The 13,518-nt window shown below is 41.6% G+C and overlaps 1 protein-coding gene across 2 annotated transcripts in view; it reads left to right on the forward strand.

Moving 5' to 3' along the window:
* The first annotated feature begins 5,725 nt into the window (after positions 1-5,725).
* CYP27A1 (cytochrome P450 family 27 subfamily A member 1) overlaps positions 5,726-13,518 on the forward strand; it is a 30,763-nt gene continuing 22,970 nt past the window's right edge. Inside the window, exon 1 of one of the 2 annotated variants that reach the window (XM_081095959.1) lies at positions 5,726-6,275. Coding sequence is in view for 1 of the 2 variants with exons in the window: in XM_081095958.1 (XP_080952084.1) it covers positions 6,006-6,275 (270 nt within the window). In the remaining variant the exon portion in view is untranslated. The remainder of the gene's footprint in view (positions 6,276-13,518) is intronic. The other variant, XM_081095958.1, reaches the window with a different exon arrangement.

Here is a 13,518-nt window from a genome sequence, read left to right on the forward strand (position 1 = left end):
ATTGCAGTATAAGAGGATGACACAGAGCCAGCTCCTGAAAGTTACATGGCACCAAAGGAATGTCCTGGAGGGAAATGGAAGATCAAATCTTCTGCTGTGTTCTGTAATTTAAAGAATGCTGTTCCCAGATAGGAGATGAGGGCATCCAGAAATCTCCTGAGCTATTATTTAATAAATGATGTTGGAATAATTAGAATATGTTAAGATTCTAGGACACACCAAAACCAAAAATTAAGTCCACATGGATTGAATTGTTAACTTTAAAAAAAATACAGCATGTAAAAATGAAACTATCAAATGTAGGGTAAAATATAGGAGGTCCCCTCCCTCCCGCTCCCAATAATTTTGGGGCATTCCAAAGCAAGATATGAAAAACAGATGTTATAAAAGGAAGAAATGTCAGACTAAATCACACAGAAATTAAGAAAAGATATCCTAAATACAGTCAAGATACAGGGAACACACACCACCAGGAGAAGATACTTGTAATATATATTTATAAAAATACTTGTAGCCCTCGCTGGTTTGGCTCAGTGTATAGATAGAGCATCAGCCTGTGGACTGAAGTGTCCAGGTTTGATTCCAATCAAGGGCACATGCCCAGGTTGCAGGCTCGATCCCCAGTAGGAGCCAGTAGGAGGCATGCAGGAGCCAGCTGATCAATGATTCTCTCTCATCATTGATGTTTCTATCCCTCTGCCTTTCTCTCTGAAATCAATAATTTAAAAAAAGTTAAAATTATATATATATATATATCAGCAACAAAATAATAAGGAAAGAAAAATAATCCAATAGAAAAATAATCAAAGGATATAACTAAGGACTTCAGGGAAGAAAGAAATGGTCAATAAGTATATTTTAAAAAACAACTTAAGTCTTTATAATATTTAAAGGAATTCACATGAAGGCAGACGTGGGGAACCTTTTTTTCTGCCAAGGACCATTTGGATATTTATAACATCATTTGAGGGATATAAACTTATCAACTTAAAAATTACCTTGCTATATTTGGTCAAACATTTAATTAACTCACCCCTAATGCCTTGGCAGGACCAGACCAAATGATTTCTCTGGCCTTATACGGCTCATTGGCTGGACATTCCCCACCCCTGCATTAAGGTATCAACATGATATTTTTCACCTACAGGTAAAAAAAACAACGGTTTATATAAATATAGAACAACGATCTGAAAGAATGTATACCAAACTATGGACAGTGCTTAATTTTGAGGGAGTATAATTGGGGAAGCAGAGCAGGGGTGTTTTTAAAAAAATCCTCACCTGAGGATATTTTTTCCATTGGTTTGGGATATGAGAGTAGATAAAAACTGATCTGATTATTTTAACATACATTTTGTGACTTTGAAAATTAAAATAAACAAAACTGTTCCACACCTCCTGAAAGTGGAAAATTTGTGTTTACAATTGCTTTAAAAAGAATTTAACTATACAGAAAAACAGCCCCAAAGTAAAAGTCCCCCATTATTCCACCACTTGAAAAATTTATATAAAGTAACAAAATAAAAGACACCCCCACCCTAACTCAGTGGTAGAGCATCGGTCTGCACACCAATTTTTATGCATGCTATTTGTCCTTGTACTGAATTCATAGATATCTTCAATTATACATTTTCTACAACATACTTCTTTTTGGCGATTCCTCCCCTCCCCCCAAAAAAAGAAAAGAAAGGAAAACTAAGGTGCTGTAGGTATATATTGTCCTTTTAAAAATATGATCTTACTGATTTCAGAGTAAGAGGAAGGGGGAGGGAGAAAGAGAGAAACATCAATCCATTGCCCCTGGTATGCATCCCGACCAAGAATTGAACCAGAGACCTTCGTTGCACAGCATGACACCCAACCAACTGAACCATACCGGGCAGGGAAGGATTGAATTATTTTAATACATTATTATTTTCACAGAAGTTCTTGGGTCTGGTGACCAAGATAATGGACAATCAGACATCACTTTGGGAAGCAATTTTCAGAAATTTCAAAAGAAAATGTGTGACTTTTTTGTGTTTTTGTTTGTTTGTTTTCCCATTGATTTTTAGAGAGAGTGGAAGAGAGGGGGAAAGACAGAGAAATATCAATGTGAGAGAAACATCGATTGGTAGCCGCCTGCATGAGCCCTGACCAGAGCCAGGGCCTGAGGAGCCTGCAACCAAGGTACGTGCCCTTGACTGGAATTGCGGCCGACAGGCCAATGCTCTATCCACTGAGCCAAACCAGCTAGGGCTGTTTTATGACTTTTGGACCAGCCAGTTGAAATGTTCTCTTATAGTTTGAGTCTTGATTCTGAATTCTTTCTTAGCTAGAACTCAAGTACCAAAGTTGCTGAACCCAGGTCTGATCCCACAGGTCTAAGACCTGGTGCCATTACCTCACCCTACCCCCCAAACCCCCTACCCCCACCCCACCCCCATCTCCAACAGAAACAATGTTTGAACAGTTAATGCCTGAAAAACTTCCCAAACTGATGAAGACATTAAGTCACAGATTCAAGAAACTCTATGACCCCTAAGGCAGGATAAGTATAAAGAAATCCATACCTAGCCATATCAGCTGTCAGTCTAATTGTCCCTTTGAACTTAATATGCCCCTTTTCCCCCTCTGGCTCCCTGTAAATAACCAACTCTCCAAATGCTAATAGAACAAACTTTACTGTTTTGCTGGTTCTGTCACTAATGGGGTGAATAACTTTGAAACATCAGTGAGAGAGAAACATCAACCAGCTGCCTCCTGCACACTCCCCACTGGGTATGTGCCCGCAACCAAGGTACATGCCCTTGACAGGAATCGAACCTGGGACCCTTGAGTCCGCAGACCAAAGCTCTATCCACTGAGCCAAACCGGTCAGGGCTTGACAAGTATACTTTTGAATATATGTGAAACAAAGAATTCATGAAACAATATTTTTTCTTCTTACAATATTTTCTGTATTATTTCCCCCCCCCCCTTACTGAAAAGTAATTCTGCTTACACTCACTAATCTGATCTCAACCTGCAGTTTGAAAAACTGCCTTAGCAAACTTAGGGCCTGGAGAAACTAAGATGGCGGCATAGATAAACACCGGGAAATTGCCGCCTCCCACAACAATTGAAAAATACCGCAAAGGACAGAGCAGACATCATCCAGAACAACAGGAAGGCTGGCTGAGTGTAAATTCTACAACTAGAAGGAAAGAAAAGCACGCTGAGAGCCAGAGGAGCTGTGGAGGTAAAGTGCGGAGGTACGGTGGCTCGCGCGCGCGCGGAAAGGGGGTGGCACCTGAGGACGCGGCTGTTTTTTTGAATCACAAGATCCCGACTGCTCTGAACTCCGGTTGCGGGAAGTCTCTGGGGACCCAGGACTCATACGGGGAGAAGCTGGACTGTCGGGCAGCGGGCGAACTTGAGTGCGGCTTTCCCTCAGAGGTGCTTGCAGCAATTACCGGGTCACTGAGACGCGCGACTCCTTAGGAGAATCAGCCATAGTTGCTTGCTCCGCCCTTTGATTCCCTGAGACCCTGCCCCACCCAGGCTGTGGCAGAGGCTTTTGCATGTGAATGTACCTAACTGCAGCCGAGCCAGGCAGACCTGGAACTTCCAAGAGAAGGCCCAAGGCCCCGCAGCGGCTTGCATTGCTTCACAGCTGAGCCTCTTCGTGGCTCCTGCTGTGTGGCCTCAGGCAGAGGTTGAATTAGCACCTCCTTAGACCCAGGAGCCACTGTACCCAGTAGTCAGAGGGGGACCATCCAGATTGCAACTCCTCAGATCCGTAAGGGACACACTCAGGGAGCAGACTCAGTGAGCACCAAAGTCCCACTGAAGCAAGTCTTGCCCCAGAAGGGTGTCTTCAGCACAGAAGTTCTCCCACTTCAGATACAGCTGATTCTCACAGCCAATTGGCCTGGAGGTCAATTCCTCCCAGTAATCCTACAACAACCAAGGCACCAAGAGTGCACCAAGAGTGTCCACCTCAGGTAACTGGGGAGGCTGAGCCACTGGGCCCTACAGGACACCTGGCGCGCAGGGCCACTGTATCAACACAGGGAAGCAGCCAAAATGCGGAGACAAAGAAATAGGTCACAAATGGCAGAAATGGAGGAAAGCAAACGACTGGATATAGAGTTCAAGGCCACGTTTATAAGGTTTTTCAAGAATTTTATGAAAACCGCCGATAAATTTAATGAATTCCCTCAATAAGTATAGTGAGACCATGGAGGACATGAAAAAGGACCAACTAGAAATTAAGCATACACTGACTGAAATAAAGAATAATTTACAGAGATCCAACAGCAGACAAGAGGATCCCAAGAATCAAGTCAAAGATTTGAAATACAAAGAAACAAAAAATACCCAACCGAAAAAGAAAAAAGAAAAGAGATTCCAAAAATATGAAGATAGTGTAAGGAACCTCTGGGACAACTTCAAGCGTACCAACATCAGAATTATAGGGGTACCAGAAGGAGAGAGAGGGCAAGATATTGAAAACCTTTTTGAAGAAATAATGACAGAAAACTTCCCCTACCTGGTGAAAGAAATGGACTTACAAGTCCAGGAAGCGCAGAGAACCCCAAACAAAAGGAATCCAAAGAGGACCACACCAAGACACATCATAATTAAAATGCCAAGAGCAAAAGATAAAGAGAGAATCTTAAAAGCAGCAAGAGAAAGACAGTCAGTTACCTACAAGGATGTACCCATCCGACTGTCAGCTGATTTCTCAACAGAAACCATGCAGGCCAGAAGAGAGTGGCAAGAAATATTCAAAGTGATGAATAGCAAGAACCTGCAACCAAGATTACTTTATCCAGCAAAACTATCATTCAGAATAGAAGGTCAGATAAAGAGCTTCACGGATAAGAAAAAGCTAAAGGAGTTCATCACCACCAAACCAGCATTATATGAAATGCTGAAAGGTATTCTTTAAGAAGAGGAAGAAGAAAAAGGAACTCTTACCATTTGCCACAGCATGGATGGAACTGGAGAGCGGATAAATACCACAGGATCTCACTCATTTGTGGAATATAATGAACAACATAAACTGATGAACAAGGACTGATCCAGAGACGGAGAGGCATTGATTGGACTGTTGGGCCTTGGAGGGAAGGTAGGGGAGGGTGGGGGTAAGGGGGAAAGATCAACCAAAGGACTTATATGCAAGCATATAGGCCTAACCAATGGACACAGACAACGGGGGGTGAGGGCATGAGCGGGGGGCGGGGGGGGGGGGGCTAGAGGGTAACGTGGGGAAAAGGACACATATGTAATATCTTAATCAATAAAAAAAATATATTTAAAAAAACCAAAAAAACTTAGGGCCGGTGAGGGGTGAGGGGCAAGAGTTGGAACGGGTAGAATTGTATTTTAAAAACCTCTTTACATTTGTTTGTTGGTCTGTTTGGCTTCCCCATCCAGGAATCCCATGCCCTCAGACACTGGGCCTTTTTGTTTTGTTTTGTGTTCTCTTGTCTCTCAGCGCTAGGACTGCGGGATCAATTGGGGGTGGGGGTGGAGGGGATGCCTTAGGAAAAGCCTCTCAGCTCGTTAAATCTCAGCGGCCAGCGGCGGGTTCAAGGGGGTGATGAACCCGCAAGTCAGGCGAGGCCCCCCCCCCGCCCCGCCCCCCTAACCCCCACCCGTCCGGGCCCTCTGGAAGCCACGGGGATTTCCGAGAACTTCAGGCACTATTGCTCTGAGTTCGGACCAAGCGAACTTCAAGTTCTCCTTTAGAGTTCTCGGAAGTGCGATGTGGGGAGTCACGGAAGAGGCGGCCATGGTCAGCGCTCTCCGGGTCTCCCTAGCCTAGGTCCTGTGCGTCTCCTGCCATAGTGTTAGCTGGTCCCGCCCCCGGGCTGGGCCGGGAGGCTTGCAGTTGTGGAAGGCGGCTTCTGTGTTCCCGTTGGAGGGACTGAACTAGGTAGAGTGAACATTGCCCTTGAACCCGCCCATCCTGATCTGTCTCTGGGCGGGCTCCAGGCGCTCGGCACTCGCGACCCACAGGCGCGGCTGCGTGAGCTATGAATCGCATTGCTGCGGTGAGCTGCACGAGGCTGCGGTGGGCGCTGCTGGGGACGCGGGTGGCCCGCCCTGGCCTTGGTCCACTCGGGGCCAGAGCCAAGGCCTCGCTCCCCAGCGCCCTCCCGGCGGCGGACGCAGCCGAGGCTCCTGAAAGCGGGCCTGGCGACCGGAGGCTGCGGAGCCTGGAGGAGCTTTCAGGACCTGGGCAGCTGCGCTTCTTATTCCAGCTGTTGGTGCAAGGCTACGTTCTGCACCTGCACCAGCTCCAGGTAAGTGAGCAGGGCCTCGGGACTGGGGAATGGGAGGTGAGTGAGCCCTGGGACAGAAGCTGGGGATGGCGAGACATTGGACAAAAAGTGAAGAACATGGGAACTTAGCTGGGCACCGACTGGGGTCCTGTAGGGGTTATGTGCAAAGGGCAAACAGCCCTTGGAACTGAAATGGACAGGTCTAGGAGTGTTAAGAACCAGGAGGGCACCAGAAAGAGGCTAGGTTTAAAGTGGACAGAGCTTGAAAGAGGAGGGAACTGTCTTGGTAACAGAATGGTAGATGCAAGTATATAAGCTGCCAGATGTTATAGAGCCACTATTTAATTCTGTGGTTATACTGGCTACCATAGATGTCTTCCAAAGGAAATGGCTTCAGGAGGATTACAGAGGCTTAGCACTTAACCTGGTAAATCAACCCTTAGGGGAAAAAAGATGTCATTTCTTAGGGACTTTAGACGTGAAGGAAATCATAAACATTAAGGCACCTTTTTTGTCAATTTTCAGTAAGAAGGATTTATTTAATGGAACCCTGATATGAGGCAGGAATGAATGGATAGCCTACTGTCAATGGACAGAGGCTAAAAAACTCAATATTGGTTTAGTTGGAGAAGTTTTTTAGGAAAGGAGCTGAATTAATGCACCCACTCTGTCCCAGGCATTTTTCCAAGTGTTAGAATTCAATGAGATAAAGCCAACACCCTCATGGGGTTTATATACTCTGGGACCTTCCCTGTTTCTGAGACTTGGTGGGCAGGTCGTAAGGTACTCAGAGATGCTTAAAAAATTATTCTTTTAAGCTCAGCCCCAAGGAACTAAATAAGCCAAGAAACCAGAATCCTGTATACTTTTTCTGCTTGATTTGACCTCTGGAAATATGAGAGGCCCTGTGAATGGTCCAGGGTGGCACCTGAGAATTTCTCATCATTTCTCAGGGGAAGATTACTAGGAGGTTTTGCTCAGGAGTTTCTCTAGAACAGTAACTACCAAAGAAATCTTAAATGACCCTAGGAGGAGGAAGAAGAAGCACAAGAAAGCCAGGAATGTGTGTCCTTTTAAATGAGAGGCCACGGCCAGGATTTAGGAGAGTCCCCTAATTCTAGCCTTTATATCCCAAAGATCTGGAGTCATGTGAACCTGGGATGTTCCATGGGAAATATATTAGCCCTTCCCACTGACTACACGTGGCCTGTGTGAATTAATAAAGGGCAGAGTCCTGTACATCTATAAAACCCAGTTAATAACTCTACTGAAGAATAGGATGCATTCCAGTGACCCACTTTGTATCAGTTCAAATTCATTTGGTTTCTACTCACACTGGCTTAAACTATTAAGCAGCTTTATTGGTTCACATAACTGAAAAGTCTAATAGTTGGGTGCCCTTCAGGTATAGTTTGCTCTAGAAATTCATGAAATCATCAAAACGACAGTTTTGTTTTTTCTGCAGTTCTCTTGGCCCAGCTGTCTTGCAGAAATTAGTTGACTAGCTTGGGTTAATTTGTCCATCCCTGAACACATCATAGTGGCCACATACATGTTCTAATTAGCTTAGACCCAAACAGGTTCATCCCTACATCTGGGGTTGGGTCTTTCCCTCTAAACCAGGTGGCTACTGTACAAGGGGGAGAACTGGAATTAATATAGGGCCACCTGACCACAATGCTTCCTGTACCCTCAGTTGTCAAAAATTGCATGAATGCATAAAAATAATCAAATCAGCTTAAGGAAGCATTGTAGGACTTAAGGTGGTAGAGTGAGAATTGAGACATGTGTAAATCAGGCTAGTCCATAAACGCTAGCTTCTTTCTCTTTCCTAACCAAAATAATGTCCATCCAGAGTGTTGGAAAAATGAAATGTGAATAGATGTTAAATGTATATGTATATTTATAGTAAATTGATCTCTTTTAGAGATGTCAACCCTAGGAATGATGAGATCAGTCATCTGTTCTGTAGCTGTTATGGTGGGCTTCCTGGATTGGTGACCCCTCTAATGCTCTGTGCTCATACTTGTCATTTCATGCTTCTTTTTTTTTTATGGTTACAACATTTTTCTTGTGATGAGAACTGTTAAGATCTACTTGCTTAGCAACTTTCAAATATAATACAGTATTATTAATTATAGTCACCGTGCTGTACACTATATCCGTAGGACTTATTTATTTTATAATTGAGAGTTTGTACCTTTTGAGCACATTCAATCATTTTTGCCCACCCTCCCAGCCCCTGCCTCTGGCAACCACCAATCTGTTCTCTGTATCTATGAGTTTGATTCTGTTTTGTTTTAGATTCTACATATAAGTGAGATCATTCAGTATTTGTCTTTCTCTGTGGGACTTATTTCAGTTAGCATAATGTTCTCAAGGTCCATCCATGTTGTAAATGGCAAGATTTCCTTCTTTTTATGGCTAAATAATATTCATATATATATATATAAATATATATATACACACATATATATCACATTTTCTTTTGCATCAGTGGACACTTAGGTGGCTTGCATGTCTTGGCTTTTATAAAAATGCTGCATTGAACATAGCGGTACATGTATCTTTTCAAGTTAGTGCTGTCATTGACTTTGGATAAATACCTAGAAATGGAATTGCTAGATCCTATGGTAGTTCTATTTTCAATATATTTAAGGAACCACCATCTTGTTTTCATAGTGTCTGTACCCATTTATAGCCTCACCAGTAGTGCACCAGGGTTCCTTTTTCTCGACATCCTCACCAACAATTATTATTTCTTGTCTTTTTGATGATAGTCATTCTAACAGGTGTGAGGTGATATCATCATGGTTTTGATTTGTATTTCCTTGATGATTAGTAATGTTGAGCACCTTTTCATGTATCCATTGGTCATCTGTATATTTTCTTTGGAAAAATATTTATTAAGATCCTCTCCTCATTTTAAAAGTAGATTGTTTGTTTTTTTGCTATTGAGTTGTATAAGTACTTTTACATATTTTTTGGATATTAACCTTTATCAGATATATGTTTGGAATATTTTCCCCATTCAATATGTTGCTTTTTCATTTTGTCGATGGTTTCTTTTGCTGTGCAGAAGTCTTTTCATTTGATGTAATCCTACTTGTTTATTTTTGCTTTTGTTGCCCTTGCTTTTGATGTCAAATTCCAAAAAACCATTGCCAAGAATGATATCAAAGAGCTTACCACTTATGTTTTCTTGTACAAATTTTGTGGTTTCAGATCTGATGTTCAGATCATTAATCCATTTTGAGTTAATTTTTGTATATGGGATATGCTAATGGTTCAGTTTTATTCTTTTGCATGTGATTGTCCAGTTTTACCAACACCATGCATTGAAGAGACTGTCCTTTCACCATTGTCTATCCTTGGCTCCTTTATTGTAAATTAATTGACCATATATGCATGGGTTTATTTCTGGGTTCTCTAGTCTGTCCCATTGATCTACATGTCTGTTTTTAGGTCAATACCATACTGTTTTGATTACTATAACTTTGTAATATAGTTTGAAATAAGGAGGCATGATGCCTCCAGCTTTTTTCTTTTTCTTTTTCTTTTTTCAAGATTGCTTTGGCTATTCAGGGTCTTTGTAGTTCCATATAAATTTTAGAATTGTTTGTTCTATTTCTGTGAAAAATGGCATTAGAATTTTAATAGGGATTGCATTGAATCTGTAGATTGCTTTGGGTAGTATGAACATTTTAACAATATTAAGTCTTCCAGTTCATGAACATTGGATATCTCTTCTTTTGCATCTCTTCGATTTCTTTCTTCAATGTCATAGTTTTCAGTGCACAGGTCTTTCACTTCCTTAATTTTCTTTCTAGATATTTTATCATTTTATGCAATTGTAAATGTGATAGTTTTCTTAATTTCATTTTCTGATAGTTCATTATTAGTGTATAGAAGCACAACTGATTTTGGTATATTGATTTTATATACTGCAACTTTACTGAATTCATTTATTAGCACTAACAGTTTTTTGGTGGAGTCTTTAGGGTTTTCTATATATAATATCATGTCATCTGCAAATAGTGACAGTTTTACTACTTCTTTTCTGATTTGTATGCTTTTTATTCTTTTTATTGCCTAATTTCTCTGGCTAGGACTTTCAATACTATGTTGAATACCAGTGGTGAGAATTGGCACCCTTGTCTTATTCCTGATGTTGGAGGAAAAGCTTTCAGCTTTTCACTGTAGACCAGCAGTTCTCAATCTGTGGGTCGCGACCCCTTAGGGCAGTCGTGGCAAACTATGGCCCGCGGGCCGGATCCCACCCGTTTGAAATGAATAAAACTAAAAAAAAAAAAAAAAAGACCGTACCCTTTTATGTAATGATGTTTACTTTGAATTTATATTAGTTCACGCAAACACTCCATCCATGCTTGTGTTCCGGCCCTCCGGTCCAGTTTAAGAACCCATTGTGGCCCTCGAGTCAAAAAGTTTGCCCACCCCTGCCTTAGGGGGTCAAACGACCCTTTCACAGGGGTCGCCTAAGACCATCGGAAAACACATATATAATTACATATTGTTTACAGTAGCAAAATTACAGTTATGAAGTAGCAACGAAAATAATTTTATGGCTGGGGGTCACCACAACATGCAGAACTGTATTAAAGGTTCGCAGCAATAGGAAGGTTGAGAACCACTGCTGTAGACTATGATGTTAGCTGGGGAGGTTGTCATATATGGCCTTTATTATGTTGAGGTAGGTTCCCTCTGTACCCACTTTTATGAGAGTAATATTATAAATGGATGTCAAACTTTGTCAAATGCTTTTTATGCATCTATTTAGATGATCATATGATTTTTATCCTTCATTTTGTTAATTTGGTGTGTAACATTGATTGATTGGCAAATGTTCAGCTTTTCTGGCATCCCTGGAATAAATCTCACTTTCACTTGATCATGGTATATTATCCTTTTAATATATTGTTGAATTTGGTTGCTAATATTTTTTTAAATATATTTTATTGATTTTTTACAGAGAGGAAGGGAGAGAGATAGAGAGTTAGAAACATCGATGAGAGAGAAACATCGATCAGCTGCCTCCTGCACATCCACTGGGGATGTGCCCACAACCCAGGTACATGCCCTTGACCGGAATCGAACCCGGGACCCTTCAGTACACAGGCTGACGCTCTATCCACTGAGCCAAACCGGTTTCGGCTGGTTGCTGATATTTTGTTGAGGACTTTTGCATCTATGTTTGTCAGGGATATTGGCCTATAATTTTTTTTTTCTAGTAGTGTCCTTGTCTGGTTTTAGTATCAGGAAAATGTTGGCTTTGCAAAATGAGTTTGGAAGTGTTTCCTCCTCTTCTACTTTTTGGTAGAATTTGAGAGGATTGGTATTAATTCTTCTTTAGATGTTTGGTAGAATTCACCAGTCAAGCCATCTGGTCCTCAGCTTTTGTTTGTTGGGAGGTTTCTGATTATTGCTTAACTCTTACTAGTAATTGGTTAGTTCAAATTTTCTATTTATTCATGATTCAGTCTGGTAGTTTATATTTTTCTAGGAATTTATCCATTTCTTTTAGGGTGTCCAGTTTGTTGTTCATAGTAGTCTCCTATGATCCTTTGTATTTTAGTGGTATCAATTGTAACAGCTCCTCTTTCATTTCTGATTTTATTGTCTGAGTCCTCTTTATCCTTTTGTCTTGGTGAACCTAGCCAAGGCCTGTCTATTTTGTTTAGCATTAAAAAAGAAAGAACAGCTCTTAGTTTCACTGATCTTTTCTATTATCTTTTTAGTCTCAATTTCAATTGTCTACCCTGTGATCTTTGTTATTTCTTTCCTTCTACTAACTCTTGAATTAGTTTGTTCTCGTTTTTGCTAGTTCCTTGAAGTCTAGAGTTGGGTTGTTTATTTGAGATCATTCTTATTTCTTATTGTACACATTTATTGCTATGAACATTCCTCTTAGGATGCTTTGCTGCATCCCATGAAGTTTGGCTTTTACCACTTTTTGCATCCTTCACCTAAGCAGGGGTGGGGAATGTCCGGCCTGTGGGCCTTAAAAGGCCTGCAGAGTCATTTGGTCTAGCCCTGCCAAGGCATTAGGGGTGAGTTAATTAAATGTTTGACCAAATATAGCAGGCTAATTTTTAAGTTGATAATTTTGTGTGGCCCTAGAATGATGTTATAAATATCCAAATGGCCTTTGGCAGAAAAAATGTTCCCCACCCATGACCTAAAGCCTCCCTTCCCACTCTCCATTGGACATCAGCATCAAAGGCCAAATGATCTGTGACTTCCTGAACCGTGGAAACTTTGTTCTGCCCCACAGAGGATTTTATTTCCAGCTCCAGCTGCTCCAGCAGCTCCACTAGGTCACCTTCCTTGCTTATCTGTGACTCAGCTGACAGCATGAACAGCACCATCTTGACCCTGGGAAGAAATGGTGTCTGGGCTTCGTCTCCCTTGCTGCTTGATCTGCCTCTGCAGTCTACTCATGCACCACTACCACATCAGTGCCCCAAAGAGCATGTTTGATTATATTGCTCCCCTGCTCAGGAATCTCCACAGGCTTGGGGAATCAGCTTTAAACTCCTCACATGGACATTTGAGACCCCAGCCTCCTTTCCCAAGCACCCCTCCCTTTATGTTTTGGTATGTTGTATTTCCATTTTCATTTGTCTTTAGGTATTTTTTTATGTCTCTCTCTTTTTTTTTTTTTTTAAGAGAAACATCAAAAGTGCTTTATTCAAAGTAATGTCCATTGCTAGCTACACATTTCCCCCATCTTTCAGGTAATTTGTGGATACCATCCCAGTAGAACTTTTCTTATTTTAAGACAAACCATTCAGAGACCCAATTTTCCACTTCTTCATACATTTTGAAATGCTGCTTAGAAAGTGTGTGTGCCATCGATCGGAACAAGTGGTAATCTGAAGGAGCAAGGCCTGGTGAATACCGCAGGTAGGTTAATACTTCCCAGGCAAGATCTTTGAACGTGTCTTTAACTGGTTTTGAAGTGTGTGATGAAGCAAAATTATCATGAAGCAAAATTACTTTGCTGTGTCTTCTGGCACTTTCTGATCGGTTCACAATCAAAGCGTGGTTCAAATTGATTATTTGTTGTCTGTAGTGATCAGTATTAACAATTTTACCTGGTTTTAGAAGCTCATAATACACCACACCTTCCTGATCCCACCAAACACAGAGCATTGTCTTCTTTCCGAAGCGATTTGACCTTGCAGTTGATGTTGATGGTTGACCTGGATCAACCTATGATTTTGTGTGTTTGGGATTCTCAAAA

The sequence above is a fragment of the Myotis nattereri genome, assembly GCF_964212035.1.
Source record: "Myotis nattereri genome assembly, chromosome: 7".
In the NCBI taxonomy this organism is placed as follows: domain Eukaryota; kingdom Metazoa; phylum Chordata; class Mammalia; order Chiroptera; family Vespertilionidae; genus Myotis; species Myotis nattereri.